Raw genomic sequence first — 27873 nt, 5'->3', positions numbered from 1 at the left:
GTTCAAATGATGATGTATTGGAGTCTATTTGCAATTGCTATCATTTCATTAAGTTTGCTACTTCTACCAATATGGAGAGCTGTTCAGTTTTAAGATCAGGGCCTCCATTGACCAGTAGCATATGTCGGTCCTATCAGGCTTTATCTATCCCAGCTTCTTCCTGATGGCAGCGGCCATTGTTCATATGCTCACATTTAGCTAAGGTGAAAGGTTTCGAGGAGGAGAAAAAAAAACAGTGACCCAATTTCATTCAGACTGCACTCAAATCACATTGTTTTTCTTTCACGGATCATTTTCCTCCTCAGCTCATTTCATGAGTTGAGAAAAAGTGGGAAAGTATACAAAGGCCTAGCCTACTATAAACTTTCCTTTTCTAAACAATGGAAGCAATGTATCATGTGCCTGACTACTGAGTCGTCAGGTTTCTCTAATCCCCTTCAAGGACGGGTGAGAGATGTGACCTGAAAAGTATGTGTAGGCCGTAGACTGCTTGTTTACACAATCTCCATTTTTCAGCCCACCCATGAAAATCATAGATTGCTGCAAACGAAACCGGTGGAATAAAAAAACAAAATATTCCACTGCAATCCTGTTATGAGTCACAATATTGCCATCATTATGGTAATGAATGTCACCCTTGGGCTATGCTGACATCGTCGTACTGAGACAGTGTTGACATCACACACTAGCTGTGTTAGCGTGCTGCAACAGTGTTGTTGCCCTGGCTGCCACCACAGCTCTATGCTTTGCTGTTGGTCTGTGTTGGAGTTTGTGTGCTTTCTGGGTTACAAACGCTCCAGTTACCCGGACCGTTAATAAGTAATATTCTGGAAAGCATGAGACACGAGGCACATGGACTTCTGCTAGGCCAGGTTTCAGTTAGAGAATGAAGGAGGGAGAGGGACTGGGCTGAGTCCTATTCGCCTGAATAATTCAGTGTCTCTCCTCTCTCTCTATCCCCCCCCCCCACTCGTTTCTGATCGTCTCTCTGTCTTTCTTCTCATGCCAGCTCTTTATCCGTTTCATGAGACCTCACAAAGGACAGGAGAAAGAGTCACCCTTAACTTCCCAGGCCTCTCACACTTGGTTGTCAGAATTCCAGTCCATCTGTCTGTATAGCTAACCTAGCTCAGGGCTACAAGTGTTCTGCACTGGTCACCCCCACCTCGTTTCTCTGGAGTCACATCAGAAAACCTGCTATTCCAGCTCCAACTGGAATCCCAGTTCATTTAGAATGTTTACTTATTTTAATTTTAACTTGGTTTCTCCTTGTCATTTCTCTGTTGGTTACTGGCTGGATGTGTTTTTAATAAAGAAAGCCTGTTGGCAGTGGAAATACCTCCCCCCCCCGTGGTGTCTATGGTATGTCTGGTATAGCTAAGCCAGTGTAGCACAGGGAGACAAGTTGAATAAAGTCTGTCAACTCTTAGAAAATACAATGTGTCTCTGTCCATTGTGACCCTTTTTGAGTCGGTGCCAGCGCTCTGCCGCCTTATACAGAGGGACAGGCAACCCTCTCAAGCGAACCTCCTCCCAGCACAAAATGAGACTTTATGTTCTACTTAACTTGCCAGTCATTTGTATCAGTCCTGAACAGCAGCGGCTGTTACATAAGACCAAGGTACAACCTGCATGTGGTCCATCGACCGCTGCTGTCAAGAGCACTGTTTGTGTTCTTAGCTCAGCAGCAGGGTGTTATTCAGAGCTTTGTTAACTAGATACAGGAGCCTGCCCCAGTGGCTGCTGGGAGTCTGGCCCGACACCCTACTGTCCACTCCCGATTGGTTGGTCTCGGGTTTCACAGCACTTATCTGCAGGTGCTTTCATTGGAGTCTCTAAATCTGAATTTGATAGGGGTCATTTCGTGTTCTTTTTATTGGTTGATTTAGCTGACGCACACTTCACACACTCACACTGTGCACACGGCAGCCCTTGAAATGTGACTGTTACATAATGTTGATTGTTACTCCAAGCATAAAGACTATTTTTCTAAATAGAGCAGCGAAGACATGTACGGTAAAAGAAGCACTGTAGTTGACCAGAGCACATTTGACTTTGTTTCAGACATTTAGTCCCCCCCCCTTCTGTATACTTTCAAGGTTTGCACTTTTAATAAAAGAGCTGAAATCCTTTTTTGATTTGCTTGACTTATACAGTGCAGCCTATTATTCGTTCTGTAACCTGTAGTTAAATCTTTAACTCTCAGAGTTGACCCTACAGTATTTTCTCTGTTTACTGTATTACACCTGTGTAGTGGCGCTGTTCTGTCATGTTTCCGTTGGCATATTGGCTCTGTGTTTACCATAGCATTGTGTTGACTTTGTTCTGTATGTGTTTGCTGTGTGTTATTGGCCTGCGTGTGTTGACCTTGTCCTGTCTATGTCTGCAGGGACAGAGCCCCAGCTCTACGATGTGCACTTCAGCCCAGGGGACGGAGCCGTGGGCTGCTCAGAGGAGTACGATGAGGTGGGTGATGTCATTGGATATAGTCATCGCAGTTCTTGGTGACAGTTACTACCAGCAATATGACCACTCACACAAACTTAAGTACATCAGGAAAGCAGTGTGACTGACTGCACCACAGTATATGAACCCCCAACATAAAGCAGCATAATATGGGCCAGGGTGGTGAATGAGCAGTCCTGTATAGCATAGTACACCACTGTGACGGTCCATTGTAATTTATTATGGTCTTGTGTGGTCCGGTTGTGCTGTTCCCATTGTCCCTTTGCATACAGCTCCCAGGCTGAAGTCTCTGTGCACTCACACATCCCACAGTATTTTCAGCAAGTGGCCAGAAAAGCTATCATTACCCGACTGTGATTGTTCCGCATGCTGAACACTACGGTTTGGCACCCATCGAATGACATCCGGCTGAATTTTCACGTCGTATTTTTCTTTTGACTAAATATTGAATGGTTGGAGTCTGGTCGTACTTTTCGCACGCATGCTGTTATGTTTTTTTCAGCTGCGGTGGCCATATCTGAAAGTCCTGGCTCCTCTTGTGCGTGGACTTGTATATTCAAAAATGTTCTACTTCATATTCATCCTCACCAGCACCACCCCAACATCAACATGGTGAAAATGGTGGGTTTCTATGTTTGTAGTAAAAAATATAGTGGAAGATTAGTGTTTCCAATGACATCGGTGGGCATCGTGTGATTTTTGACCAGTTGTGAGGAGGCGTTGCCTACTAATTGGTTGTTGATGTCATTGGAAATACTTATCTTTTTTTACTACGAAACATAAACGCGCCATTTTCACATAGGTTGACGTTGGGGTGGTGCTGGAGATGACGAATATGAAGATTAGACTTTTTCTTTCGACTGGTTTAAAAAAATATATTAAAAAAAAAAAAAAAAACTTTATGTAACCTTTATTTCAACAGGTAGGCCAGTTGAGAACAAGTTCTCATTTACAACTGCGACCTGGCCAAGATAAGGCAAAGCAGTGCGACAAAAACAACAACACAGAGTTACACATGGAATAAACAAACATACAGTCAATAACACAATAGAAAAACCTATGTACAGTGTGTGCAGATGTAGGGAGGTAAGGCAATAAATAGGTGGAATATTATTCAGTCAGTTTGCTTCCAACACTAGTATGAGTGCACTCTATATTGTGTAGTTTCAGCGCCCCCCATTGGTATGGCTAATTAGTACAGTCTGTCATCTCAGTATAATATACAGCAGTGGTCTGGCCAGGCAAGCTTTGGCTCTAACCTAGCACTTAAACCTTAGCGTTTACTTGACAGGTTGAATCAAGTCCAACACCGTTTTTCAATGGACTTTCATTTGTATTAGCCCTCCAATAATACCTATCTGGTTTGGGTACATTTTAAATTGACATTTTAGTCCCCTGTGGGAATCGAACCTACAACCCTGGTGTTGCAAGCACCATGCTCTACCAACTGAGCCACATGGGACAGGAACATTATAAGTACTAGCCTTTAGTTATTGCACACACCTCCAAAAACACAGTGAAGATAGTTGCAGAAACGGTTTGCTTAAAATCAGTGTTGGGTGTCCTCTCCATGACATTGAATTAAACATTACCTGCTGTATCACTACAGTATACATTTCTAACAAATGTCCTGCCCTAAGAAATAACGGTAGCTGTATTGGACGGAGTTTGGGGAGAGTTGGTGATTGGTGCTTTTAATGTCGACGCCACACCTATGTCCCTGAACTCGTTGTTTTTCCCCTGGGGTCCTGGCAGTAAGGTTCCTCACTCAATGGCCACACTGTTCTAACCCTGTTTGCTCTCAAAACAGGAGAGGTGAGGTAGCTGGGCGGAGGGCCTGCTTGCCATGAGAAAACCAAACACTCCACCCTCCTCCTCCTACTTTTCCTCTTCCTTGACCTTCCCGCTCTTAGCCGGCTTGTTTACGTCCCCAAAAACACCCAACCAGTGTGTTGTTACACCTTGTTATTGTGAGAGTATGACAGTCTCCCTGTCAATACTTAGCCATTGTGGCCTAACCTCTTCTTATAAGGAAAAGATGCATTAACACAGCCAATCCAGACCCCTCCAATGGCTCGATCTCTGGTCTTACAACTTGCTGGTTTTGCCTCCTTAAAGGTCCAATGCAGCCGTTTTTATCTCAGTATCAAATCATTTCTGTGTTAACAATTTAGTACCTTACTGTGATTTGTTTTTAATGAAAATGGTCCAAAAAAAAGAAGCTTTTTAGCAAAGAGACATTTCTCAAGCAAGAATTTTGCTAAGACTGTCTGGGAGTGGTCTGAATGGGTAGAGGAAAAGTAAAAACTAGCTGTTATTGACAGAGAGGTTTGGAACTCTCTCTCTCATTGTTCTATTAACTAATTTACGGCCAAAACTCCGTCCCACCAAAACAGGCTGACGTTTCCGACAGTCTTTTCAAACAGCTCTTACTCTGAGGGTATTATTATAATTTTCACAGTATCCAACCTCATAGTTTGGAAATAGATACATAAAACACATGAAAATCAAATGTTTTACTGCACTGGGCCTTTAAAGTAAACAACTAGTCAGTTTATGGCTATGCACGTACAGTTTATATGGCCCTCTTCATCCAATCATACAAGCCTGTAAAGACGGGTAGAACAGGCGGTGGCTTAATGATTGGTCACATTGGTCCAGGAACTAGAGACAAAGTTAAAGGGACATTGCTCCCTTTCTTTCATACGAAATTTTGATCATCAAATTCCATGAGAGGGGTAGTTGGGGTGGTAGTGGCAGTACGGGCTGTACTCTTGCCTTCCCCAACCCTTCGGACTCTTTCAGTCTCCAGACTCCACCCCTTTTGAGAACCCACTGGAGCTGAACTAGGTGTTGGGCATTCTATGTTTTACACTCTTGCTTTCTGAGATTGAAAAGGAGGGAGCGCTAGGAGGGGAAATTACTGGGGGGTTTCATTACAGGCCAGTCTTCCTGCCCGTGAGCCCCAGGCAGACAGCATGGTTTTGGGCATGGTGGACAGCCTTCTGGGCCCGGTTCCTCCTGGAACTCAACACAGACAGGTATGGGAGGCTCTCCCATGAAGGCTCTCTTGCTCTGGACTCATTGAGACTCACCTGGCAGGCTCTTGTTATAGCTAAATGTCTTATGAAGTTCTATTGAGTATCTATCTGAACATTTTGATGTTTTTTTGTGCTTTGAGCTTTAGGAAGTGAAATCTCTGTGTTTGTCAATGTTGATTCAAGGTGTTGACACGGGCTTTGCTTGGCACGGACATCTGAAACCTGACAGGTTGGGTCTGAAATATGTTTATGCCGCATCAGTTGTTTGGACGCGGCTCTAATTGGCTTTTCACTGCCATTGGCAACAGTTGTATTGCGACTACGCTCTCCTATGAGAATACTGTTTCTTTGCTTGTTTTCTTTGATGAACCGTCTATGATTGGTGATGTGAAGTTTTTAACGACTTCTCTCAAGATTTACACAATTTGGCCTCTATAATCTACGACGATCATAATTAATCTGTTCTGCTTGGTTTCATGATATACGTAACAACTTGTTAATCATTACCATCGTTTGTTTCTTTCCATATCTGCTCAGGATGCGTCATAGATAAACATCTTTCCTCTGGAGCCATAATTGTAATCAATGAATGCTGTCAGTAAAATTATAGCTCAGGAAAAAGGCCTTAAGAGTCAACCGTATCCAGTACAGCCTCTAGTCATCAGCTCTGAACTGGGTGTTTTTAATGTTGATTTGCTTATACAGTCCACCCACACATTAGCTACTGTATGTACAGTGCATTCGGAAAGAATTCAGACCCCTTGACTTTTTCCACATTTTGTTAGGTTTCAACCTTATTCAAAAATTGATTACATTGTGTTTGTTCCTCATCAATCTACACACAATATCCCATAATGACAAATCAAAAGCAGGTTTGTAGAATTTTTTGGCACATTTATTAAAAATTAAAAACTAATATCACATTTACATAAGTATTCAGACCATTTAGTCAGTACTTTGTTGAAGCACCTTTTGCAGCGATTACAGCCTTGAGTCTTCTTCGGTATGACGCTACAAGCTTGGCACACCTGTATTTGGGGAGTTTCTCCCATTCTTCTCTGCAGATCCTCTCAAGCTCTGTCAGGTTGGATGGGGAGTGTCGCTGCACAGCTATTTTCCGGTCTCTCCAGAGATGTTCGATTGGGTTCAAGTCCGGGCTCTGGCCCTGCCACTCAAAGACATTCAGAGACTTGTCACGAAGCCACTCCTGCGTTGTCGTGGCTGTGTGCTTAAGGTTGTTGTCCTGTTGGAAGGTGAACCTTTGCCCCAGTCTGAGGTCCTGATCGCTTTGGACCAGGTTTTCATCAAGGATCTCTCTGTACTTTGCTCCGTTCATCTTTCCCTCGATCCACACTAGTCTCCCAGTCCCTGCCTCTGAAAAACATCCCCACAGCATGATGCTTCTACCACCATGCTTCACCGTAGGGATGGTGCCAGTTTTCCTCCAGATGTGACTCTTGGCATTTAGGCCAAAGAGTTCAATCTTGGTTTCATCAGACCAGAGAATCTTGTTTCTAATGGTCTGAGAATCCTTTAGGGGCCTTTTGGCAACCTTCAAGTGGGCTGTCGTGCCTTTTACTGAGGAGTGGCTTCCGTCTGGACACTCTACCATAAAGGCCTGATTGGTGGAGTGCTCTGCAGAGATGTTTCTCCTCCTGGAAGGTTCTCCCATCTCCACAGAGAAACTGTTGACCTCTGTCAGAGTGACCATCAGGTTCTTGGTCACCTCTCTGACCAAGGCCCTTCTCTCCCAAATGCTCAGTTTGGCCGGGCAGCCAGCTCTAGGAAGAGTCTTGGTGTTTCCAAACTTCTTCTATTTAAGAAGGATAGAGGCCACTGCGTTCTTGGGGACCTTCAATGCTGCAGACATTTTTTGGTACCCTTCCCCAGATCTGTGCCTCGACACAATCCTGTCTCGGAGCTCTACAGACAATTCCTTCGACCTCATGGCTTGGTTTTTGCTCTGGCATGCACTGTCAACTGTGGGACCTTATATAGACAGGTGTGTGCCTTCCCAAATCTTGTCAAATCAATTGAATTTACCACAGGTGGACTCCAATCAAGTTGTAGAAACATCTCAAGGATGATCAATGAAAACATGATGCAGCTGAACTCAATTTCAAGTCTCATAGCGAAGGGTCTGAATACATATGTAAATAAGTTTTACATTTTTTCTAAATTAGCAAACCTTTCTAAACTGTTTTCACTTTGTCATTATGGGGTATTCTGTGTAGATTGATGAGGATTTACATTTTTTAAGTACATTTTAAAATAGCGCTGTAACATAACAAATTGTGGATAAGGGGTCAAGGGGTCTGAATACTTTCTGAATGCACTGTACCTATCAGACATCATACTGCTGTTTTAAGTCACCTGTTAATGATTTCTCAATTCAAATGATGACCAGTTAACTCTCTTTGTGTACCAGGGCGGCAGGTAGCCTAGTGGTTTAGAGCGTTCAGCCAGTAAATGAAAGGTTGCTGGTTCGAATCCGGGAGCTAGGTAAAACATCTGTCGTTGTGCCCTTTAGCAGGGCACTTAACCCTAATTGCTATGTAAAGTTGCTCTGGATAAGAGCGTCTTGCTAAATAACAAAACATGTATGTACTTTAGACCACAATTGTGACGTTATATGATTACTAACTTTGTCTTATAGGATAACTAAAAATGTCCTATTTCCCTCCTGTAGCAAAACGAGGTGACGGATAGTGCATACCTGGGCTCGGAGAGCACTTACAGCGAGTGTGAGACGTTCACCGACGAGGACACAGGAGCCCTGGTCCAGCCCGAGATGCACGAGGATGTGGAGACGGACAGCGGCATTGAGGCCACGCTCCACGACCCTGAGGACAGCAGCAACAGGTTAGTTCTGGCTTACTTTTGCCTCTTACTCCATGCGGAGCGTAAGGCTACATGGTCATTTGCAGTTTTCTCAGGACAGGCCCCTGGCCCAATAGTTAGTCCTGATCGTCACCTCTAACCTCGGCCCCTAGCGGAACCACTCGACAACATTCGCTGAAAAGGCAGAGCGCGAAATGCAAAAATATTTTTTAGAAATATTTAAGTTTCATACATTCACAAGTGCAATACACCAAATGGAAGCTTAACTTCTTGTTAATCTACCTATCGTGTCCGATTTCAAAAAGGCTTTACAGCGAAAGCACACCATATGATTATGTTAGGTCAGAGCCTAGTCACAAAAAACATACAGCCATTTTCCAGCCAAAGAGAGGAGTCACAAAAAGCAGAAATATAGATAAAATGAATCACTAACCTTTGATGATCTTCATCAGAATGCACTCCCAGAAATCCCAGTTCCACAATAAATGTTTGTTTTGTTCGATAAAGTCCATCATTTATGTCCAAATACCTCCTTTTTGTTAGCGCGTTTAGTTTAGTTCACAATCCAAACTCTTTAGGATGCTTTTAACATAAATCTTCAATAATGTTTCAACCGGAGAATTCCTTTGTCTTTAGAAATGCAATGGAACGCAGGTCGCTCTCACGGCCACGCGCGTGACCAGCTCATGGCACTCTGCCAGACATCTGGTTGAAACAGCTCTCATTCTCTCCTCCTTCACAGTAGAAGCCTCAAACAAGGTTGTAAAGACTGTTGACATCTAGTGGAAGCCTTAGGAAGTGCAATATGACGTTCATCCGAACGTGAAAATGCTGCCCCCTATCCCAAACAGGTTAACTCGACCCACATATGGTTGGCCAAAGTCAAACCCTAACTATACCCCTTCATCTCATACTTAGAACTACCATAATCATTAAAGGTAGACTCTGCGAAATGACATTGCTACGAGCAGCACAGCGGTTATTGCGATGTGCGAAATGCAAGACGCTCGCACACAGTATCTGTGCACGGGTACGCTTCATGATTTTACAACGTGCTAGCCACGGGACCAAAACAGCGACGAAGTTGAGCCTCGCTCTTCAACGCTCTTAGTTGCTGCGGAAATTGATCCACTGTGGGTAGAAGCTGTCCTGAATACCACCCACGTTGAGTCACTGCTAATCACTCAGACACCAGGGTTTGACTGTAACAGTATAGTACATATAGGTCGAAATAGTGATGGTAATTAACGAGGATAAGTCAAACTAACGCTAGCTCCAGTCATCACAGCCTCGGTATCATCAAGCCTCTGTATCCCGTCTTAGTTTCTAGAGACGACTTGGAGTCTTATGTGGGTCACCAGACAGATTAGAGGCAATAATAGCCACCATTGTAATGGCCCTGGGCTTAAAATACCTTTCGTCTACCGAGAACAAAACGTCTTATCATATACATCTAACTGAAGAAGCCTTTTGTTTATGGTTGCTCCAGGGTGGTTGGTCCTGGCTGCTCCTCAAGTGCATGCAGGTTCTAATGTGCCTCTAGGCTAATTACTATGGTTTGTATTGATCAGTTAACAAATTACATAGATCATGTTATTGTCTTACTATTGGACGAATACTGTTGGCCAGATGTGTTTTGAACTCTTAGATTTGCAGTGGGACCTGTCTTCAACACATGGCAGATAACTTGCAAGATAAAGCATTATAAAGTGATGATTGTGATTAAATGCAGCACATGGTTATTTGAGGAACAAAGCCTGGAGATCATAGTTATTTTGAGTGACGATTTGTATTTATTTGCTAAGGACCAGATGGTAGAGAATAGAGTTCTTAGGTCATCATCATCATTTTCAAAGGCGTAATAGATCACTGACAGTTTGAAATGAACTTGCTTACCCCGCTATTATACTACACTTTGGTTGTTGAACATTCTGCCCTCGTTTTTTTTGTTTTGTTCTGGTGCTGCACGATATTCGAGATGACCTCACACTCAGACACAATGTAAAATCCAGAGACCTTGAAGAGACAGCTACGTGTGCCCTGATCTATCCACTGTATCTTTGAGTTTGTCTTTTGGTTGACTGTGAGCTTTGAGACAAGTTGATCTTCAGTGGCCAAGAGTTATGTGTTGCTGCAATGATTACAGTAAGTTAATCTTCTATGTTGACTTTTACCTGCACTTTTACCTCAACTTTTCTGGTTAGCGGAAATCAGGCAATAGCATGACACCTCTTGCCTTTTGAGCTCTATTTGTGTAGTATTATCAATGGCCAACGAGTTTGTTTCAAGTCAATGCTACTTTATTTGTCCCCTTAGGGCAAAAACTAGACATATTCTCCCTTCGGGGCAAATACTGATAACATATTATCATTGTCTTGCGCTCTTTGTCTAAGGTTTTGTTTTGGTAGGGTTCTTCCAACCCTAAGGATTTAATTGAGTCAATGGTTAGAATGAAGCAAAGATTATTAGCTGTGGTCACTCTGTAGTGTGTATCCCCAACACCCTGTTCCTAAGATGTCAGATTAGTGCCCGCCACCTGTTTGGAACAGCCACTTGACAACGTCCTTTTCACAGGCAGTTCCAGATATCTCTGTCAAGAGCTTATGTGTTTAAGTGTTTGATACCTATTTGTAGAAGTTTACATCAACTCATTTTTGATGTAGGCTAACTTGATTTTACTTTTGGCCAGGGTTCCTGGCGGCGAGCGTGCCGAATTTGGCCCGCGGGGGATTTTATTTGCCCCCCCCCAAGTAAAAACAGCTCCAAGTGATTTTAATTTTGGAAATCTGTTCCAAAGTATTCCCATGCATAATAGAGAGATACATTTGATCGGACACAAATGTAAGTAAGGTTTGAAATTATTATGTATTAGTCATCTTATATCTGTTTGGGCTTCTTGCGGTCATTTTGCAGTCCACAAATTATTTGGAATTATGTTCTGGCCCCCTGACCATCCGCTCAAGAAAGTAAATCCACTCAAGAAAGTAGCTACTGTTTGGGGTCTGTATTCCGACTGTATTAATGAGTTGTTTTTGCATGTAGTGCTGGGGTCAGTCACGAGGGAGGAGGAAGTGTAGGGGAATGAGGTCTTATCTGCTGACTGTGTAACCTGTCTGTCCGGGTAGATGACGGATCTGGGGGGGGGTGGACAAGTTAACAGGGATGTGTTTGGACTTCCTGTCAACAGCTGTGCCTTGAATTCCAGGAAGTGTGGAGTTTGCTCTTTTTTTGCTCTTTTCCTTTTTTTCTGGAAGGGGCCCTATCTTTCCTTCATGCTGATGGGGGCCAAAGCGCGGCCGGCAGGCACTTCCACTTTCTCCTGTTTCAGCAGTCCTGCACTATCAGCGGTTTGGCAGGAATCATGGAAGGTCATCCCCTGACTCACCAGGGCTGAACTTCCCAAGAAATAAAGAACTTTCAGTGTATTTTGACCTTTCGCTGGGCTGAATCGTGTTGACACATTTTGAATAGAAATGCCAAACTGCAAAGTCTATCCAACATCCATTTTCTACTCTGCTATGTCAGATCATGCCCCTGTTACTCTTGCCATACAGGTGTTTTCTTATACAACTTTCTAGATTTCGCTTGTTGTGGCTATCTTAGGCCTCACCTATCAATTCTTCCTTGAGGCAGATTCCTCTGCGTTTCAGCTCAGTTCCTTCTTTGAGTTCCATATTTCCTGTTTTGAATTGCCCTGTCTGTCACTGAGTCAGAAGATCACTGCAGGTGAGTTACACAAACCAACTACAACCATTTTGAGTTGACGTCACTGTGAAAAGGTTTACAATGGGTGTCAGTGGTGGGATCACAACAGTCCCCTTTGACCATCAGAGGAATAAAAAAAAAGAATTATGCAGCAATCAGATGTGCTAATCTAAAATTATAAATTGGCTTCATGAAAGACGCTGCAATTGTTGTACAGCAGGCCTGTGTGTGTATCTCACATCATATTCCACTGGAGTCCACTGGAAACAAGTGATGAGTCCCATGATGATCCTGCCCCATTAAAAAAAACAAATTAAGTGAATCAGAACAATACCAACACACTCCCACCTCCCTGTCATGTGCTCTTGCATAAAGACCTAGATGAATTTCCTATTCCTACACATGACTCAACACTGTGTCAGTAACATTTAACAAAATGTTTAAGATTTGTTTTTTCAACACCTCCCAGTAGTTTCTGTGCCCCGGGAGACGGCCGTTACATGAATGAGTCTATGCTCTTGGCTGGGGATTAGGAGTTTAACAGGATTACCCAGCCCCAGCCCGTCCGCCCCTCGTGTCCTACCCCAGCACTACCTCACTCGGCTGGGCCCGGGCCGGTCACCGCACCTGCCTGGTGCCTCTGCTTAGCCCTTAATCGTATTAACCCTCAGCCACTCACAGCCTGCCTCCCCGTCTTGCCTCAAGTCTACGGGGAAGAGCCCATGGTAACAGGGGACAACCGGCTGGTCACTTGTGAGGACTGATCATTTGTGGTTACAGACTGTGAGGAAGACTTTCTAGTCGACCAAGTTGGCGGTAACCTATTAAACGTGCAAGGAAAGAAGAGTGTGCAACTATCAGTAACATTTTCTGGGTACCATGGACTAATCCCTTGAGTGGACAAGGTCTTTGGTACCGTCTCCTAACTGAAGAACTGGGCAGTACTCCTCTTGGGTTGGTGTAACCAGTGAGCATTCAGGATTCCGCTCTGGTTGACTGGAGGTCGTCTGTCTCCAGTTGCTCCGAGGTTGAGACGCGGGGGCAGTGGACGGCGTTTAAAGATGCGGTCTCTCTCCTCACCTGCCCTCCATGTGCGGGACCTTACTAGGGACCTCAGTGTTGGGCTGAGTAGTGGGTAAGTGGGTCCGAATGTTGGGTTGCGAGTCAAATGTATTGAGGTTGAGATTGCTATGCTAAAGTGTTCAAGTGTTAGGGTGTTGCAAGTGTTGTGCGTTGTGCTGAGTCAGTGTTAATTGTTTTTTAATGTTGGGTTGAGAGGCTGAAGTGTATCTGAAGTTGATCAGTGTCTAAGTGCAGGCTACCCTGTCGGTGGTTAGCGTAAAGTGAATTTTAAGGTAGGATTTAGTGGGTTAAAAGTCTGTTGACTCTGTATGTGTAAACACAAGAAATAGAACTAGGCTTTGTCATTAGATGACAGCAACCCTTGGAATGGTACTGAGGTGTGTATCCTGTGTGTATGTAGCTACAATCCAGCCACCCTTCCTGTCCTGTTGGGGTACAAAGGAATGTCTGGCTATCTAATACCCTTTCTTGTTACAGAAGGCAATGCCACTGTACTGTATATCATCTGAACTCAGGTGAACCTACCAATTTAGCCGTCGCAGACCAGCCAAGCATGTCTATTTTGGTGGCTAAACATGGCTAACTTTAGCTTTCCATGTATTTGTGTGAAAATTTGCCTGCTAATTTTAACTTGACGAGAAGCTTCGCCCTGTCTCTTCTCAATTAATGTCACCCCTTAAGCTTACCCTACATAGAACCCAGTGAAAGCTCCACTCTCATGCAGCGAGTGTAGCTAGACATCAGATGTATATTGCCGGTGGACCACAAACATTAAATGTGCTTCATCTTGACTAACGAGTCTGTGGGATTAATGAATTATCAGATTACCCTTAAAGACAACTGATTTTAGAACATGTCCAGATTGCCGGGGGCTTTGTAGGGCTGTCTTAATCTGGGATGCCAAATATTCTATTTGTTGGATTTAGGCTAGTTGCTTTCAAGGCATCACAGTTCAACACAAACTGTGTGCTAAAGTCTACATATAGAACTTGGAACATATCCACACTCGTACTGTAATAGTTGAGCGCTTCTAATTTGGTTGAAGCCGTGTTAAAATAGATCGCCCGCGTTACGGAAACGCTGCCTCCGTGGTCTGTTGGTGAAGGAAACCCAGATCTGTTTTTACAGTGAAGTGATAAACAGAGATAGTCAGGTGTAAAAACTAAGCCAGAGCCCTAACTTTAGCCCGTAAATGAGTTTGTACACAATGTAAGGAACAAACGCACATACAGGCATAGAACCACAAACCATGAGTAGGTAAATTCAAGATTTTTCTGGCATTTCCACCCCTGAGACACCATTGATACAGACACCAATACAGTCACAAAGTTGGGTAAATGTAGAAAAATACCCCAGTGAACGTGGCTATATGCAATTCCTGTGTGTGTACCTGAAGGAGTATTCTTCCTCCTATGTTTCTTTCTCTCGCACTCTGTTTTATACACAATCATCCCTCTTTTCTCTCTCCCTCAGGTTCTCCCTAAGCTCTGAGTTGCACAGCCACACCCTCGTGACAGTGATTGGCGGGGATGAGGAACATTTTGAGGACTTTGGGGAGAGCAACACCTCAGAGCTGCTGCTGGACACCACCGAGGAGGGAACTGAGGGAGAGGGGGACTCATCCCACCTCCAGACCCCCAACCAGAGCAACTGCTCCTCCCTGCTACTCTCTCCCAGGTACGGGCCACCCTAAAGAACAGCAGCCAGGGTCATACTGAGCACTCAAAGTAAGACTGTGACAGCCTACACGTTCATATACGACACAACCGCTATGTTTTTAAGTGCCACAAATCAGTTCAAAACTCTGGCGTGTCGGATGAAGGTCACTCACAGTAGCTGCCACATTGTTACCAACAATAACATTACTTTATCCTAGGGTATCGTCTCTAAAGTCAAACAACACACAGTGCAGTTGTTGGTAGTCTTCATCATTGGCTCCTGTCAGGGAACGTGTTGTCTTGCTGGATAGAGTAGCAGGGTGGATTTAGTCTCTGGAAATGGTGGTGGCACATTCCCAGCTACATTCTCAGCTGCAGTGTCCTAGCCACAACTTTCCCTGGTGCTGTTATAACAAGACTGACTGGCTGTATGTTTGGAAAGACTGGAGGTCAAACATGGATAAGAACTCTCTGGAGACTTTCCTTTCCAGTCCACCCCCACTGACTCCTGCCCCTGAAGGGCGAGGTAAAAGGGAACACGGGCAAAGTTCACTTACTACAACTCTTCCTGTTGCTACTTACTCTTTAGAGCTACTGCACACCATACACTAACACATATCCAGTCATCAAGGGGAGACATAACCAAGCGTGTTTATTGAATGGAATTCAGCCAAAACGGAGAGTTACAGGCTTTCCATAGGCTCTCTAACAAAGCTGGCGTTTGAGCCGGCCAGTATGGACTGTGTTAAGTCGGTCTCACCTGACCACACCTGATCACGCACTCCCCTCTCTCTTTCTTCTGACACAGTACTGCTCCGCCTGAACACTCCTGAGCACTTCCTCTCCTCTTTTTCTGCAGTCGCTCCACCCCCTCCTTCTTCTACACTCTGTTTTCATCAGAGACCCTAAGCCGGATAATGCGTAATTCCCATTTGGGTGATATTTTTCCTCATCTTTCATGCCTGCAAATTCTTAGCCAGCTAACTGCCTAGGTTTTTCTCGGGCACAATATGGAAATAAGCCGGCCTAAATGGATTGGCTTTAATGATTCCTTCCAAGTTACCAGTAATTCTAAACCTTTCCCTCCCTCTGTAAGTCAACCATACAACCGTAAATTCCTTCCAACTAGAATGAGTGGGCACTAAGGCAATTTGAATGAGGCCATTGTGATTCATAGTGTGTTGCAGGAGCATTGTGGTTAGTGCAGCAGTAGTGTAGGCGGTGATGCCGAGAGACTTACTACTGATCAGAGCTGAAGTGTAACATTTCTCTGACCCTCTCCACACTGCTGTGTGTAAACACACTCCTCTGTACGCACAGGATGCTAACCACTCTCCTCATCTTACTACACACACACACCTAGATGTTACACTGCTGTTTCACTGCCACTCTGTCTACAAACCCACACTTCTGCATCACTACTACTGCTACACACAAACCCTACTGCAGCTATTACTTCACATAAGTGTCCTTCACTTCAGGCCAGCCAGCAGAACATGCCTGAGACAGCACAGCAGTGATTCTGAGGAACCTATGACCACCTCGAGACACACACGCCATGCATACAGGAATCGACGCACACGCCATCCATACAGGAATTGACGCACACGCCACGCATACAGAGGCGCACTCTTCTGAATAAATAATCAGCCAGAAAAGGTGACGTGAGGAGAGGCTGCGGCGGCCACACACACTCCAGTTAACTATTGATGTTTGTTTGTGTGCTAGTTATAGTGAACTGAATATGAACCTCACTGCAGCTCCTCGGAGCCAAGTCACCAAAGTAATACATGAATGTACAGATAAAAGTGTTCCCCATGACAGTAGCCCTTTTGTTGAAGGGCCGGGAAGAACCCTTGGTTGGAACAGCGCTCTTAGACGGAGTCCATCCTTTCAGTTTACCCCCACACAGCTCAATTACTCACAAAGTTTCACTTTTCACAAACTCTCATGATCCTGCACTCTTGATCCTTCCTCTTCTCCATCACGGTGCACCTCCCTTTTCTGTCACTCACTCCCCTTCTCCTCCTTTCCTCCTCTCTTTCTCTCCCCAGCACCCCCACTACTCTCCCTGCCAGCTTTCAGAGCTTCCTCAGGGAGGAGGCGCTGGACTTTTTCTGTAACCAATGTCACAAACAAATCTCTCGCCTGGAGGACCTCTCCACTCGCCTCAATTTCCTAGAGATGAATAGGTAACATTCTCCACCACCACTAGGTTATCCCGTGTGTGTGTGTATTGCCGTGTTGACTAGGTAACACACACTGCTCTCGCTCTCTGTGCGTGTGCTGTCCTGTTGTGTTCGGTTTGTAAGATGCACACAGGTGTGTTGCGTTTAATACTGTCAAACAGACGGACACATGCACAGAGTTTGACAGCGTTTGTGCGTATGTTTTTGAATAGGTCGTCACACACATCTCCACTCCACTCATCTTGACTCTTCAGTGCACGTTTGTGTGTGAGTTGCGGTGTGTTGACAACGTCAGTGCTTGGTTCGAGTCGGCTTTGGGGAGAACCTCTCACTCAAACTCAAGTTTGCTCATGGTGTCTGTACTGTGGCGTTATAAATAAGGTTTCTAAGGTTCATAGTCGATGTTGGTAAAGGTGAGTTTGGTGGACCGCCGCGCTTTGCTCTAGCTGTTGGTGCCAGGTGGCCAACAGAAGGTCTGCCCAGAGTTCCCATTGCTCGTATCATTGCATGCCTTATGAGTTCCATGCGTACATATCTCGCATCCTGTCAAGGTCATGGAAACAATGCCATGTGTGCAGTGACAAACATTGCAACAACAACAAAAAACTATGCTACACCTGAATTAACTTCCAGGTAATTGACGTCATTGTCAGTGATGCATGGCTTATATCATTGCTCTCATATTCCATTTAAAGTACTCACTCTATTACAACCTTACAAATGGATTGAATCATCTTGTACATGTTCAAGCATGAATGCTGATGGAAAAACCAACCTTTTTAACTGATACACATGCTTTTGTGTCTGGGTTGTGTTCATTAGACACCAAACGGATGAAAATGGACTGAAACGGGGAGTGACTAGGCCTACCTCCTAGACCAGTCCAATTAAAAAACATGCATTTTTGTTTTCGGTTGCATTTCAAATGCGCATGTGTGTGTGTTTTATTGCTGTGGCGTGTCTGCAGATGTGCATATGAACATGTACCTTACATTAGGATCCTATGCTCCCGGTATGACAACCTCTTTATCCCTCTGCTTTTTGGAGCGAGGGATGCAGGGATGGGGAGGAAGGACACCAAGAGACAGACGTTGTCTCTTTCATCTGTCTTTTCTCCCTTCGTGACTGGTTTTCTGTTGTTCTATCCCCCCCATTCAGCTCCAGCAAGAGGCTGTCCAGCAAGAAAGTAGCACGGTAGGTCAAAATGAGTTGGTTTAATCAATTCAGTAGAAAATTATTTTAGATTGAATGTGGAAATATGGTGGATTTTGACAAACACACCTAGCTATCTTGACTTATCGTGAGAGTTTTCCAGGACGGAACAGTTTTGAGCTGCTTTCTTTATCACAAATGTTTATTTCTTCTCCCTGGCGTTTCAGACACCTCCTCCAGAACAGCTCCATGACGCTGGACAGCATGAGTGAGCTGTCCCGGGACATACTGGACCTGGCTGACACTGACATCACTGACAAGGTCAGAGTTCAACATCATAAGATTATACTGCATCATACCGAGTTTATCAACAGTGTCAAACAGCATTATGCAGCACTGTATGTCAATGTAAAGGAAAGAGTTCAGCGTCAAACAACACATGCAGTGTATGATACACAGTATTATACTTGCATTGTTGGGTTTAGAGCTTGCAAGAAAGGCATTTCACTGTACCTGTGCATTTGACATTAAAACTTGAAACCACTGAACATAAAATAAAAATAGCATCCAGTTCTCAATAGCATCATTTAAATGCAACAAAGCACTGGTCAATTCTACACAGTGTAGTGCCACTTGTAGCCATCCCCCCCGCCCATTGTGGGCTTAAAGAGATCATAATAAACAACACTGTTCTGTGCTAATCCTCACCCCGTCCACCTCCCAGGTGCTGCTACTGGAGCGTCGCGTGGCGGAGCTGGAGAAGGACTCGGAGGCTAGCGGGGAGCAGCACGCGCGCCTTCGCCAGGAGAACCTGCAGCTGGTGCACCGGGCCAACGCCCTGGAGGAGCAGCTCAAGGAGCAAGAGCTCCGCGCCGAGGACCACCTGCACCAGGAGACCCGCCGCCACAAGGACGCCCTCACCAAGCTGGAGCGGGAGAGGGGCCTGGAGCTGGAGAACCTGCAGGCTAGGTATGTGGGGGGTGGGTGTGTGGTGTGCGTGTCCAGTAAGACGAGGAGAGTGGTTAGCATCCTGTGTGTAGCATCCTCAGCTCTGCCTAGGTACTTGTGTGTGTGTGTGTGTGAGAGAGAGAGAGAGAGAGAGAGAGTGTGTGTGTGACTGTAGCAAGGGTGGCCAGCAGGTGTGCCTGGAAATAGGCCTTTAGAGGCTGTGATTGTCAACACTGCTCCAATGATTGCGTCGGTCAGTGACATTGTGGGGCTTCACTGACACCTACTGGTTTACAGCTGATTCAAATCATCAAAGCTTGATGATGAGTTGGTTATTTGAATCAGCTGTGTAGTGCCAGGGCAAAAACTGTGCACCCAGGGGTGGCCCCAGGACCACCCTCCCAAAGCCCTTGAACCCAAAGCTGTTTCTCAGTAGAGTAGACGTGTAACAGGTAGCTACCAAAATAAAGGGAACACTTGAGTAAATGAGGGTTCTGGCAGCTCTGTTATCGGGTGCATTTTCCTGGCATGGTTTAGGTCCACTCAACCCCATAGAGGGCAAGGTAAATACACTGCCATTCTGAGTGATCACCTTCAACCTATGGTGAATCATTTTTATCCTGATGGAAGTGGTCTCTTCCAAGATGGCAATTCCCCCATCCACAGGCACCGAGTGGTCAGTGAATGGTTTGATGAGCATGAAAACGATGTAAACCATATGCCATGGCCGTCTCAGTCACCAGATCTCAACCCAATTGAACACTTATGGGAGATTATGGAGCAGCACCTGAGACCGCATTTTCCACCACCATCAACAAAAAACAAATTATGGAATTTCTCATGGAAGAATGGTTTTGCATCCCTCCAATAGAGTTCCAGACACTTGTAGAATCTATGCCACGGCTCACTGAAGCTGTTCTGGCGGCTCGTGGTGGTCCAACTCCTTATTAAGATACTTTATGTTGGTGTTTCCTTTATTTTGACAGTTATGTGTAGGTGTCACAGCAGGTCAGTTATTGCCTGACTAACCAGACTCCTTGCTTTGGCCAAAGGCCACGCCCACGGACGTTAGTTTCTTCTCCGCAATGAATCTGGATCTGAGTACTTCCCTGACCCTTCACCAAATGCGAACACATTCAGGGCCGTCTGATTGGTCCAGAAACCGATGGGATGGGCCAGAGCAAGAACACGTGGTTGAAGCGGTGGCTTTGATAGTTGATTGGTTAGAGACGATCCAATCTCTGATGACTTTGTTTTGTACAACACCCCTCGTGCCCCTCGTCACCACAAACCGCTTCAATGATGGCAGTCTCAGACTAAAGCATGTCGCGAACCACAGAGCAGCGGAAGAATGGAGTGTGAGTCGTCAGGCTAGGTCAGTTGTACTGTACTGTATCTGCTCAGCTGTGAATGTGCCAGTGTGTGGAACAGAATGTTCATTTAATTTGTTGAATGAATGATTTGAATAGATTGAATTGGTTTTGTCAATTGTGTTGTGTACCGTGGCTCTAGCATTGGTGAATGTAATTTAACTGCGCAGTTTTCTGCCCTAGGCTGCAGCAGCTGGATGAGGAGAACAGTGAGCTGAAATCCTGTGTGCCCTGTTACCGCGCCAACATCGAGAGACTAGAGGAGGTAAGAGCACTGTCTTCTCTCCTCCTCCTCGTCTTTCTTCCCCTCTTCCTACTCCTCCCTTTCTTCTTCATTCAACTCCCTATCGTCTCCAGTTTCCTTCTCTTCCCCCATCTCCTTTCTGTTCCCTCCAATCCCTTGTCTATTTACCTCTCCTCTCATCCACCTCTTCTTTCCATCTACCTCAACCCCCATTTCCCAAGTTTCCTTCCCTCCCACTCATCTGTCCTTTCTCTTCCCTCCCATAACGTGTCTATGTATTTCTCCTATTACCTCTCATTCCTCCTCCTCCTCGTTTGCCTATCAGGAGAAGAGGAAGCTGGAAGACGAGGTGGAGGACGTGACGGAGCGGCTGAACGAGGAGCTGGAAACCCGGAGGAAGACTACCGACAAGCTGACCCACGAGCGCCACCAGAACCAGAAGGAAAAGGAGCACACGCAGGAGGTGAGAGGTCACGAGGTGACACCTGTACATCGCAAACTGTACGTCCGTCTGACTCTGAATGCACGTCAAATGTGGAGGGCTATCCTGTCCGTCGTTTAGTTTTGGTCTGTCGATGAGTAGGGTTCCTTTTCACTTTTCTTTATTTCTCTGCTGCTGGGTAGAACATATGTAAAAATGTATTTTCTTTTAAAGTTTTCTATTTTTCAACCTACTCCTCCAACGGTTGGTGACTAGTTGCTCTTGCAGAATAGACTATTGCGGTATCTCTCTCTAACAGCGGTCTTTCTCTCTCTCTCCTATCCCCCCTTCTCTCCCTCCACCAGCTGATTGAGGACCTGCGGAAGCAGTTGGAGCACCTGCAGTTGTACAAGCTGGAGGCAGAGGCTAGGAGAGGACGCTCTCCCAGTGCCGGGCTCCAGGAGTACCAGAGCCGCACCCGCGAGGCCGAGTTGGAGCAGGAGATCCGACGCCTCAAGCAGGACAACCGCAGTCTGAAGGAGCAGAACGATGAGCTGAACGGCCAGATTATCAACCTGAGCATCCAGGGAGCCAAGAACCTGGTGACGGCCTCCTTCTCCGAGTCGCTGGCTGCCGAGATCAACTCTGTGTCCCGGGGAGAGGTGAGTCACAATATAGATAGATACATGTAAACAGTAGATACACATAGATGTACATGCCGTAGATATACAGAGAAGGCTAAGCATAGATATAAGGCCATAGATATACAGAGAAGGCCAAAAATGTACAGGCCATAAATATACAGTACCAGTCAAAAGTTTGTACACACAGCTGGCAGATGCAGTGCAGGTATAGCCTACATGGGGAGATTATTATGGGCAAAAGGACAGAGCGAGATTATTTTAATTTGTCAAACGGCAGCCAAGCATCGATCTTCAAGTCACCAGAATAAGACCCTCAGTATTTATTGGAAAGCAGCATCAAGCTCATCACCTTGCACTTTCACCACCCTGTGAAGTTCATCGTAACTTATTTCATCTGTAGCCTAATAAACTGCATGATTTCCCGCGTCGTAGTGGGAGGACCACACGTCATCGCGTGTCTCCCAAGTTTGCTTCGATATTATGGTTATTAAATCAGTGTTTGTGCATCAAAGCGTTTCTACTGCCATTGGATAGAAACGTGGTTAGTGAGACTAACGATTAAGGCAGCCCCCCGCACCTCTCTGATTCACAGGGGTTGGGTTAAATGCCGAATACACATTTCAGTTGAAGGCATTCAGTTGTACAACTGACTAGGTATTCCCCTTTCCCTATTTTAACCTTGATGATTAACGGTGGAATAAAATACATTTCTTAAGACTGTTGGTGCCCAGATGGCGGCCCCATCACAATTCTGAATCTTTCACGTTTATTGCTGAACTCTGTATTGTATATTGTATGCCGTTTTACCATCTTGAATAATTTTTCAGTGCAAATGAAAAGGTCTCAATAAGTTACTATCCTTGTAAACATCAGATATGTTTTTTTTTTTTTTTTGCAGTTGATGGAGGCCATCCGCAAGCAGGAGGACGTCAACTTCCGACTACAGGACTACATCGACCGCATCATCGTGGCCATCATGGAGTCCAACCCCTCCATGCTGGAAGTCAAGTAGAGGTGTTCGTCTTGGAGTAGGGCAGCCCGGCGGCCTCTCTGCCTCGCTGGACTGCCATACTAGGAGAGACTGGCTAAACACTTAAAGACTGGCTACTGAGACTGGCCACAGAGAGAGCAATACCTATTGAACTATATTAGGTGGGGGAAAAGTACTCCAATTACCGTTAAAGAAGATTAAAGAAGATTTATTTTTTTGTCACTGTTGGTGGCTGTTGTCTATGAAAAAATAAGCTACATGGTTTAACGTCCCTGGGATTTGAGCTTTGCTTTGTGTGTGTGTGTCTGTTCACCCTGTATACAGTAGGCTTTGGTTCTAATGACTTCCCTGCATTTGGGTAGAGGGACCTGAGTTTTCCTTGCGTGTCTGAGGTTGTGTGTGCAAATGTGTTTTCTCTGAGGAACTCTTGGAATCCATGGAAGACCTGGTTAACGTGTCACTGTCCCCTTAAATATCTTTTTGGCAATGAAATCTTATGAGCACCAATGCCAGCATGATTCTAAAATGTATTGTCCTTGCACTACATATCAGCCGATACCATCTTTCACCATGAGCTCAGTAAATGAACTCCTGGGGTGTTTGGGAGCGTTCTCCTGTATCGGACTGAACCGTGTTTAATCCACGTTTAAACCGTATGTAGCACTGGACAGGGGACGAGGTCAGATGAAGTTGACCCTGGCTGCTCTCTTGAACACAGGCTTGCGGTGCCACCTACTACATAAACCGTGTCACGTTTGCAGTGTAAGTCTTTATCCTGGTTTGACTTTTGACTTGGAATATATTCCCAGTGTGAGTTAACGCAACCCAGGTGAGGGACAGTTCCTGGGGTAGAGGACAAGAAATGCCCTGAGGGTTAGTGTGTGTGTGTGTGAGTGCATGCATTTGTGTATGTGTGTTTTACGTTATTTTGTGTTGCTTGCAATACTTTGTTTTGAAAAAAGGTTAAACATGTTTGACTACAATGGTAGTAACACGAATGACATGTTCATTCTTGTGAGCCTCAATGTCTCCACAGTGAAGCCGAGTGGCTTATTGTTTGCTGCATCTCCGTTTGTTTTTACAATGAAACAGAGTCCTAGGGGGTCAGGCGGGCTAAATACTCCAATACGAGAACACTTCTCCATCACATCAATTCCTTTTAATGTTAGCTCTGACTTTGAGGTAGTTAAAAACTGACATAAATGTTGGTCATACTGACAAGAAATAATTTGATGGTCTAACTTGGAAACTAAAACAAATTGAGAGAAAATGTTGCTATGTTGTTTTTATTTGAGCTGAGTGCGCTGGGAAGTGTTGTTCTTTATAGTGTGACTGACCCACCTGATCCTTAGTGGACCCTTGCTGAGTGAAAGTGAAAGGGAGCCAGTTTATCTGGTGGGAAGGACATGTCTGGTCTGCTTGTAACCAAAAACATTTACTGGATAAGTGACTTACTTTCCATAAAAATGTTCAGACAGAAAATGCTGAATAATTTGACATGTCTTATTGAAGGAATAGAATCGTTTCATTTTTGGGGGGGGGGGGGGTTTAGACAAAAAAAAGTATTGTTTGTAATAAAATAAAAAAAATAGAAATAAAAGTAAAAAATTATTGTGAAGGGATGTAATCCTAATATGACCATATATTGTTTTAAAACAATATGAATTAATTAAGAATGCTGAATTGATTTGAAAACTGACCTTTTTCGAAGAGGTTACATGTTGATACTCTCTCACAGCTTTTTGATTTAAAGGAGCAGAACATGTTTAACACTTAGATGAAGCAATAATGTTCTGAAGAACAGTGGAGAACGAAGAAGAACAGACTTCATGGACAAACAGACGTCAGCAAACCAACAAAACTCCCTTCTTTACTGTATGAGCCTCAGTTGACTAAGCACCAATCTGAATTTCCGGAACTTTTCGCCACATTTCTGGACGTAAGCAAGAGGAAATGAGAATGGCAGACTATTAATACACGTCATCAGTGCTGCCTATTCACTAATGCACTCCCTGAGACTTGAGATACTGGACATATTGAAGGATATCACTGTTGCGGACTCTTACTTGCTGGAACTGCTGACAGCTTGTGGTTTGTCCCTGGGTGAAAGGGATGAACAGCAATGTATACTGTACCAACCAACGCAGCTATACTAAAAAACTAACGCAGTCACCTCCACCACCTATTAAACTCTTGCTACAGTATGTCAGCACGCTTTTCTCCTCTTCAGCGCTCCATGGGAAATGGCCTTGGATGTAAACGACTTGTACATGTCATTTTTTCGAACCTTTAGATTCTAGGTATTTTTATAGTTGAGGGGGGGAAAAATTGAATTTTTCTTCATTTTCTTTTTGGTCTTCTGCTGAAAAATATGATCCTCCCCCATGGGAGGGTCTTGTGTATGCCGCTCTAGCATGTAGCCCGTACACGTCAATTTCTCCCTTCTGTGAATCACAACCAGATATTTATTCTACATTTCACTTTGCAGTCTCTGCCCTGTTGTTTCTCTAATAGCAGTTGTTTTTGAGGGAAAAGTTTGTAAATAGTTTTGGAATCTATGGATTCTCAAGGGAAACTGGCATTCAGTGGATTTAATTGTTGAATGCTACTCGAGGGGAAATTGTTGATTTGAGAAAAATATTTGATTATTTTAGATTGAAATGTATATCTTGTACTCAAGGTAGCATACAGTACATTTCAAAAGTGTTGCATTGAGCACCCATTGAATTGACAACACTGGCGTGCTTCAGTCTCGTCTGACCACTTCAAAATGTCTGTTTATGGTGAGGTCATTCCACTTCAACCCAACTCAAGTGTAATGCTGTAATGCTGAGGTTGCAGACAGTGGCCTCTTAAAGGGCATTGTCATTGTAGTCAACGTCAGTGACACATGCCACCTCTGTTATCGCCCCAGCTGAGAACAGGCACAGCACAGAACTACTGATCACTATTGTATATCACTTTCTGAATCTTTAAAACCGATCATTCGGTTCACTGATCCATATCATGTGGAGGTCAGTGGAGTTGCACTGCGCCTGATGCCTCGGACAGATAGTGAGGCCTCAGAAAGCCAGCCCACAGAGGGCTGAACTGTCTGAGTGGTTCAAGTCATTCTGCCTTTGAGTGTAATAGGTTGCTTTCCCCAGCAGATATGAGGCTCAAGAGGCTTCAGCCAATCATTTACTACTACAGTACCCAGCAGCCAGTGGTGCATTACTAGGAGGAAACCGTAAGACATATCTTCCCCTATCTTACATGGATACAGCAGCAGGATTACCCTATTTTCTTTTTATTCCTTGTTTATTTTTTATTTCAGACTGTCTACTGTAGTTTAGACAGCTAGTTGTGAGACTTACACTAGCATGATTGCTAGCTGACTGATTAGACTAAGACCAGAGTCCTGTCCAGACATTAAACTTGATTCAATGGGATTCTCTAATGCACTTTAAACACGTTCCAATTTCTTTTTAACCACATCATTTTAAAACTGACCAAAGAACCGAAGTTTTACTTCTCACTGACCATTTTAACTATCGGCTCACAATCTCTTCTTTGCTGAAATTTGAAAACGTTATCATCAGAAAAGTTATTCAGTATCATTGCTGAGTCCAACTCTGCCCTGAAAAACAGGCCTGCTAGTCTTAACACTGTGCCTCTCTCTCATAATTTCCCCTCTTACTAACCTGATGACGAGCCCTTGGAAAGGACTGACCGTATGTGACTGTCAGTTTGTTAAATTATAATTATAAAAACTTAAATGTGTATATAAAATGGTATGTGAATTTTTTGCTCTCACACTAGCTTCCAATGTCCAAAGAAAGTTTTGCTCAAGGCACAAACATCACTACTATAGTAGTGCATGGCTTGCCATTTAAAATGAATGGGAAGGGGAAAAAAGAGAACATTGTAGAAACAAGACTTGTACAACTGAAGTTTATTCTTATTCTGAAGGATAATGTATTGTTTACTGCTCTATGTTTTTCTTTGAAGATCTGAATGATGTAATCCTTGTTCTTGGGGAATTATAATTTCAAGTCATTGTAAAAAGGTCAAAGAAAACAATGAAGTAAGATTAGAAAATAAATCAAATAATAAAATGATATTTTGTTTGATCTCGTTATTTCGTATGATATTGCTCATCACATTTCCATACAAGAGACTGCATACATGAAGACACAGTAGTATCTTGTAACCGTGATAAGAATGTGGTTTCCGTGGAGAGAGAATGCAGTGTACTTTGAAGTGTCTTGACCAATAGTATTTGTGGTGTAGACAAATAACTGTCTAGACAGTTATATTTCCTGGATTGATGCTCATTGGAGGATTGCACCACTGATCTATTTTCTTACATCATATTGCTGCAAATCCAGTGATTAAAAAAAGAATGTCCCTCTATAGAACAAGGGAGAACTGAAATTGTCAGTTCCTTAGTAAATTGTTCAGGCATTCTAAAATTTGCCCAGTGTTATCTACAGGTTATTTACAGCAGCCTAAACACTGAATGTACAAAACATTAAGAACACCTGCTCTTTCAATGACATAGACTGATCAGGTGAAGACTATGGTCCCTTATTGATGTCACTTGTTAAATCCACTTCCATCAGTGTAGATGAAGGGGAGGAAACAGGTTAAAGAAGGATTTTTAAGTCTTGAGACAATTGAGACATGGATTGTGTATGCGCGCCATTGAGGATGAACAAAATATTTAAGTGCCTTTGAACGGGATATGGTAGTATGTGCCAGGCTTACTGATTTGTTTCAAGAACCTTAACGCTGCTGGCTTTTTCACGCTCCAAAGTTTCCCATGTGTATCAAGAATGGTCCACCACCCAAAGGACATCCAGCCAACTTGACACAATTGTGGGAAGCATTGGAGGCAACATGGGCCAGCATCCCTGTGGAACACTTTTGACACCTTGTGGAGGCCATGCCCAGACAAATTGAGGCTGTCCTGAGGGCAAAGGGTGATTAATAGTAGCCTATACAGTGCATTTGAAAAGTATTCAGACCCCTTGACTTTTTCCACATTTTGTTACGTTACATCCTTATTCTAAAATTGATTACATAGTTTTTTTCCCCTCATCAATCTTCACACAATATCCCATAATGACAAAGCAAAA

The 27873-nt window shown here is 44.2% G+C and overlaps 1 protein-coding gene across 2 annotated transcripts in view; it reads left to right on the top strand.

Annotated features, from left to right (window-relative positions):
• Positions 1 to 26853, top strand: part of rab11fip3 (RAB11 family interacting protein 3 (class II)) — a 46732-nt gene extending 19879 nt beyond the window's left edge. The window contains exons 3-13 of one of the 2 annotated variants that reach the window (XM_055924020.1): positions 2390 to 2466; positions 8197 to 8369; positions 14610 to 14813; positions 16849 to 16986; positions 18142 to 18177; positions 18363 to 18456; positions 18860 to 19104; positions 20637 to 20718; positions 21023 to 21160; positions 21484 to 21780; positions 22661 to 26853. In XM_055924020.1, the coding sequence (XP_055779995.1) occupies positions 2390 to 2466; positions 8197 to 8369; positions 14610 to 14813; positions 16849 to 16986; positions 18142 to 18177; positions 18363 to 18456; positions 18860 to 19104; positions 20637 to 20718; positions 21023 to 21160; positions 21484 to 21780; positions 22661 to 22774 (1598 nt within the window). In that variant the 3' untranslated portion in view covers positions 22775 to 26853. The remainder of the gene's footprint in view (positions 1 to 2389; positions 2467 to 8196; positions 8370 to 14609; positions 14814 to 16848; positions 16987 to 18141; positions 18178 to 18362; positions 18457 to 18859; positions 19105 to 20636; positions 20719 to 21022; positions 21161 to 21483; positions 21781 to 22660) is intronic. The other variant, XM_055924028.1, reaches the window with a different exon arrangement.
• The last annotated feature ends 1020 nt before the right edge of the window (positions 26854 to 27873 follow it).

The sequence above is a fragment of the Salvelinus fontinalis genome, chromosome 1, assembly GCF_029448725.1.
Source record: "Salvelinus fontinalis isolate EN_2023a chromosome 1, ASM2944872v1, whole genome shotgun sequence".
Taxonomy (NCBI): Eukaryota; Metazoa; Chordata; class Actinopteri; order Salmoniformes; family Salmonidae; genus Salvelinus; species Salvelinus fontinalis.
This window is presented reverse-complemented; position numbering and strand designations above follow the sequence as displayed.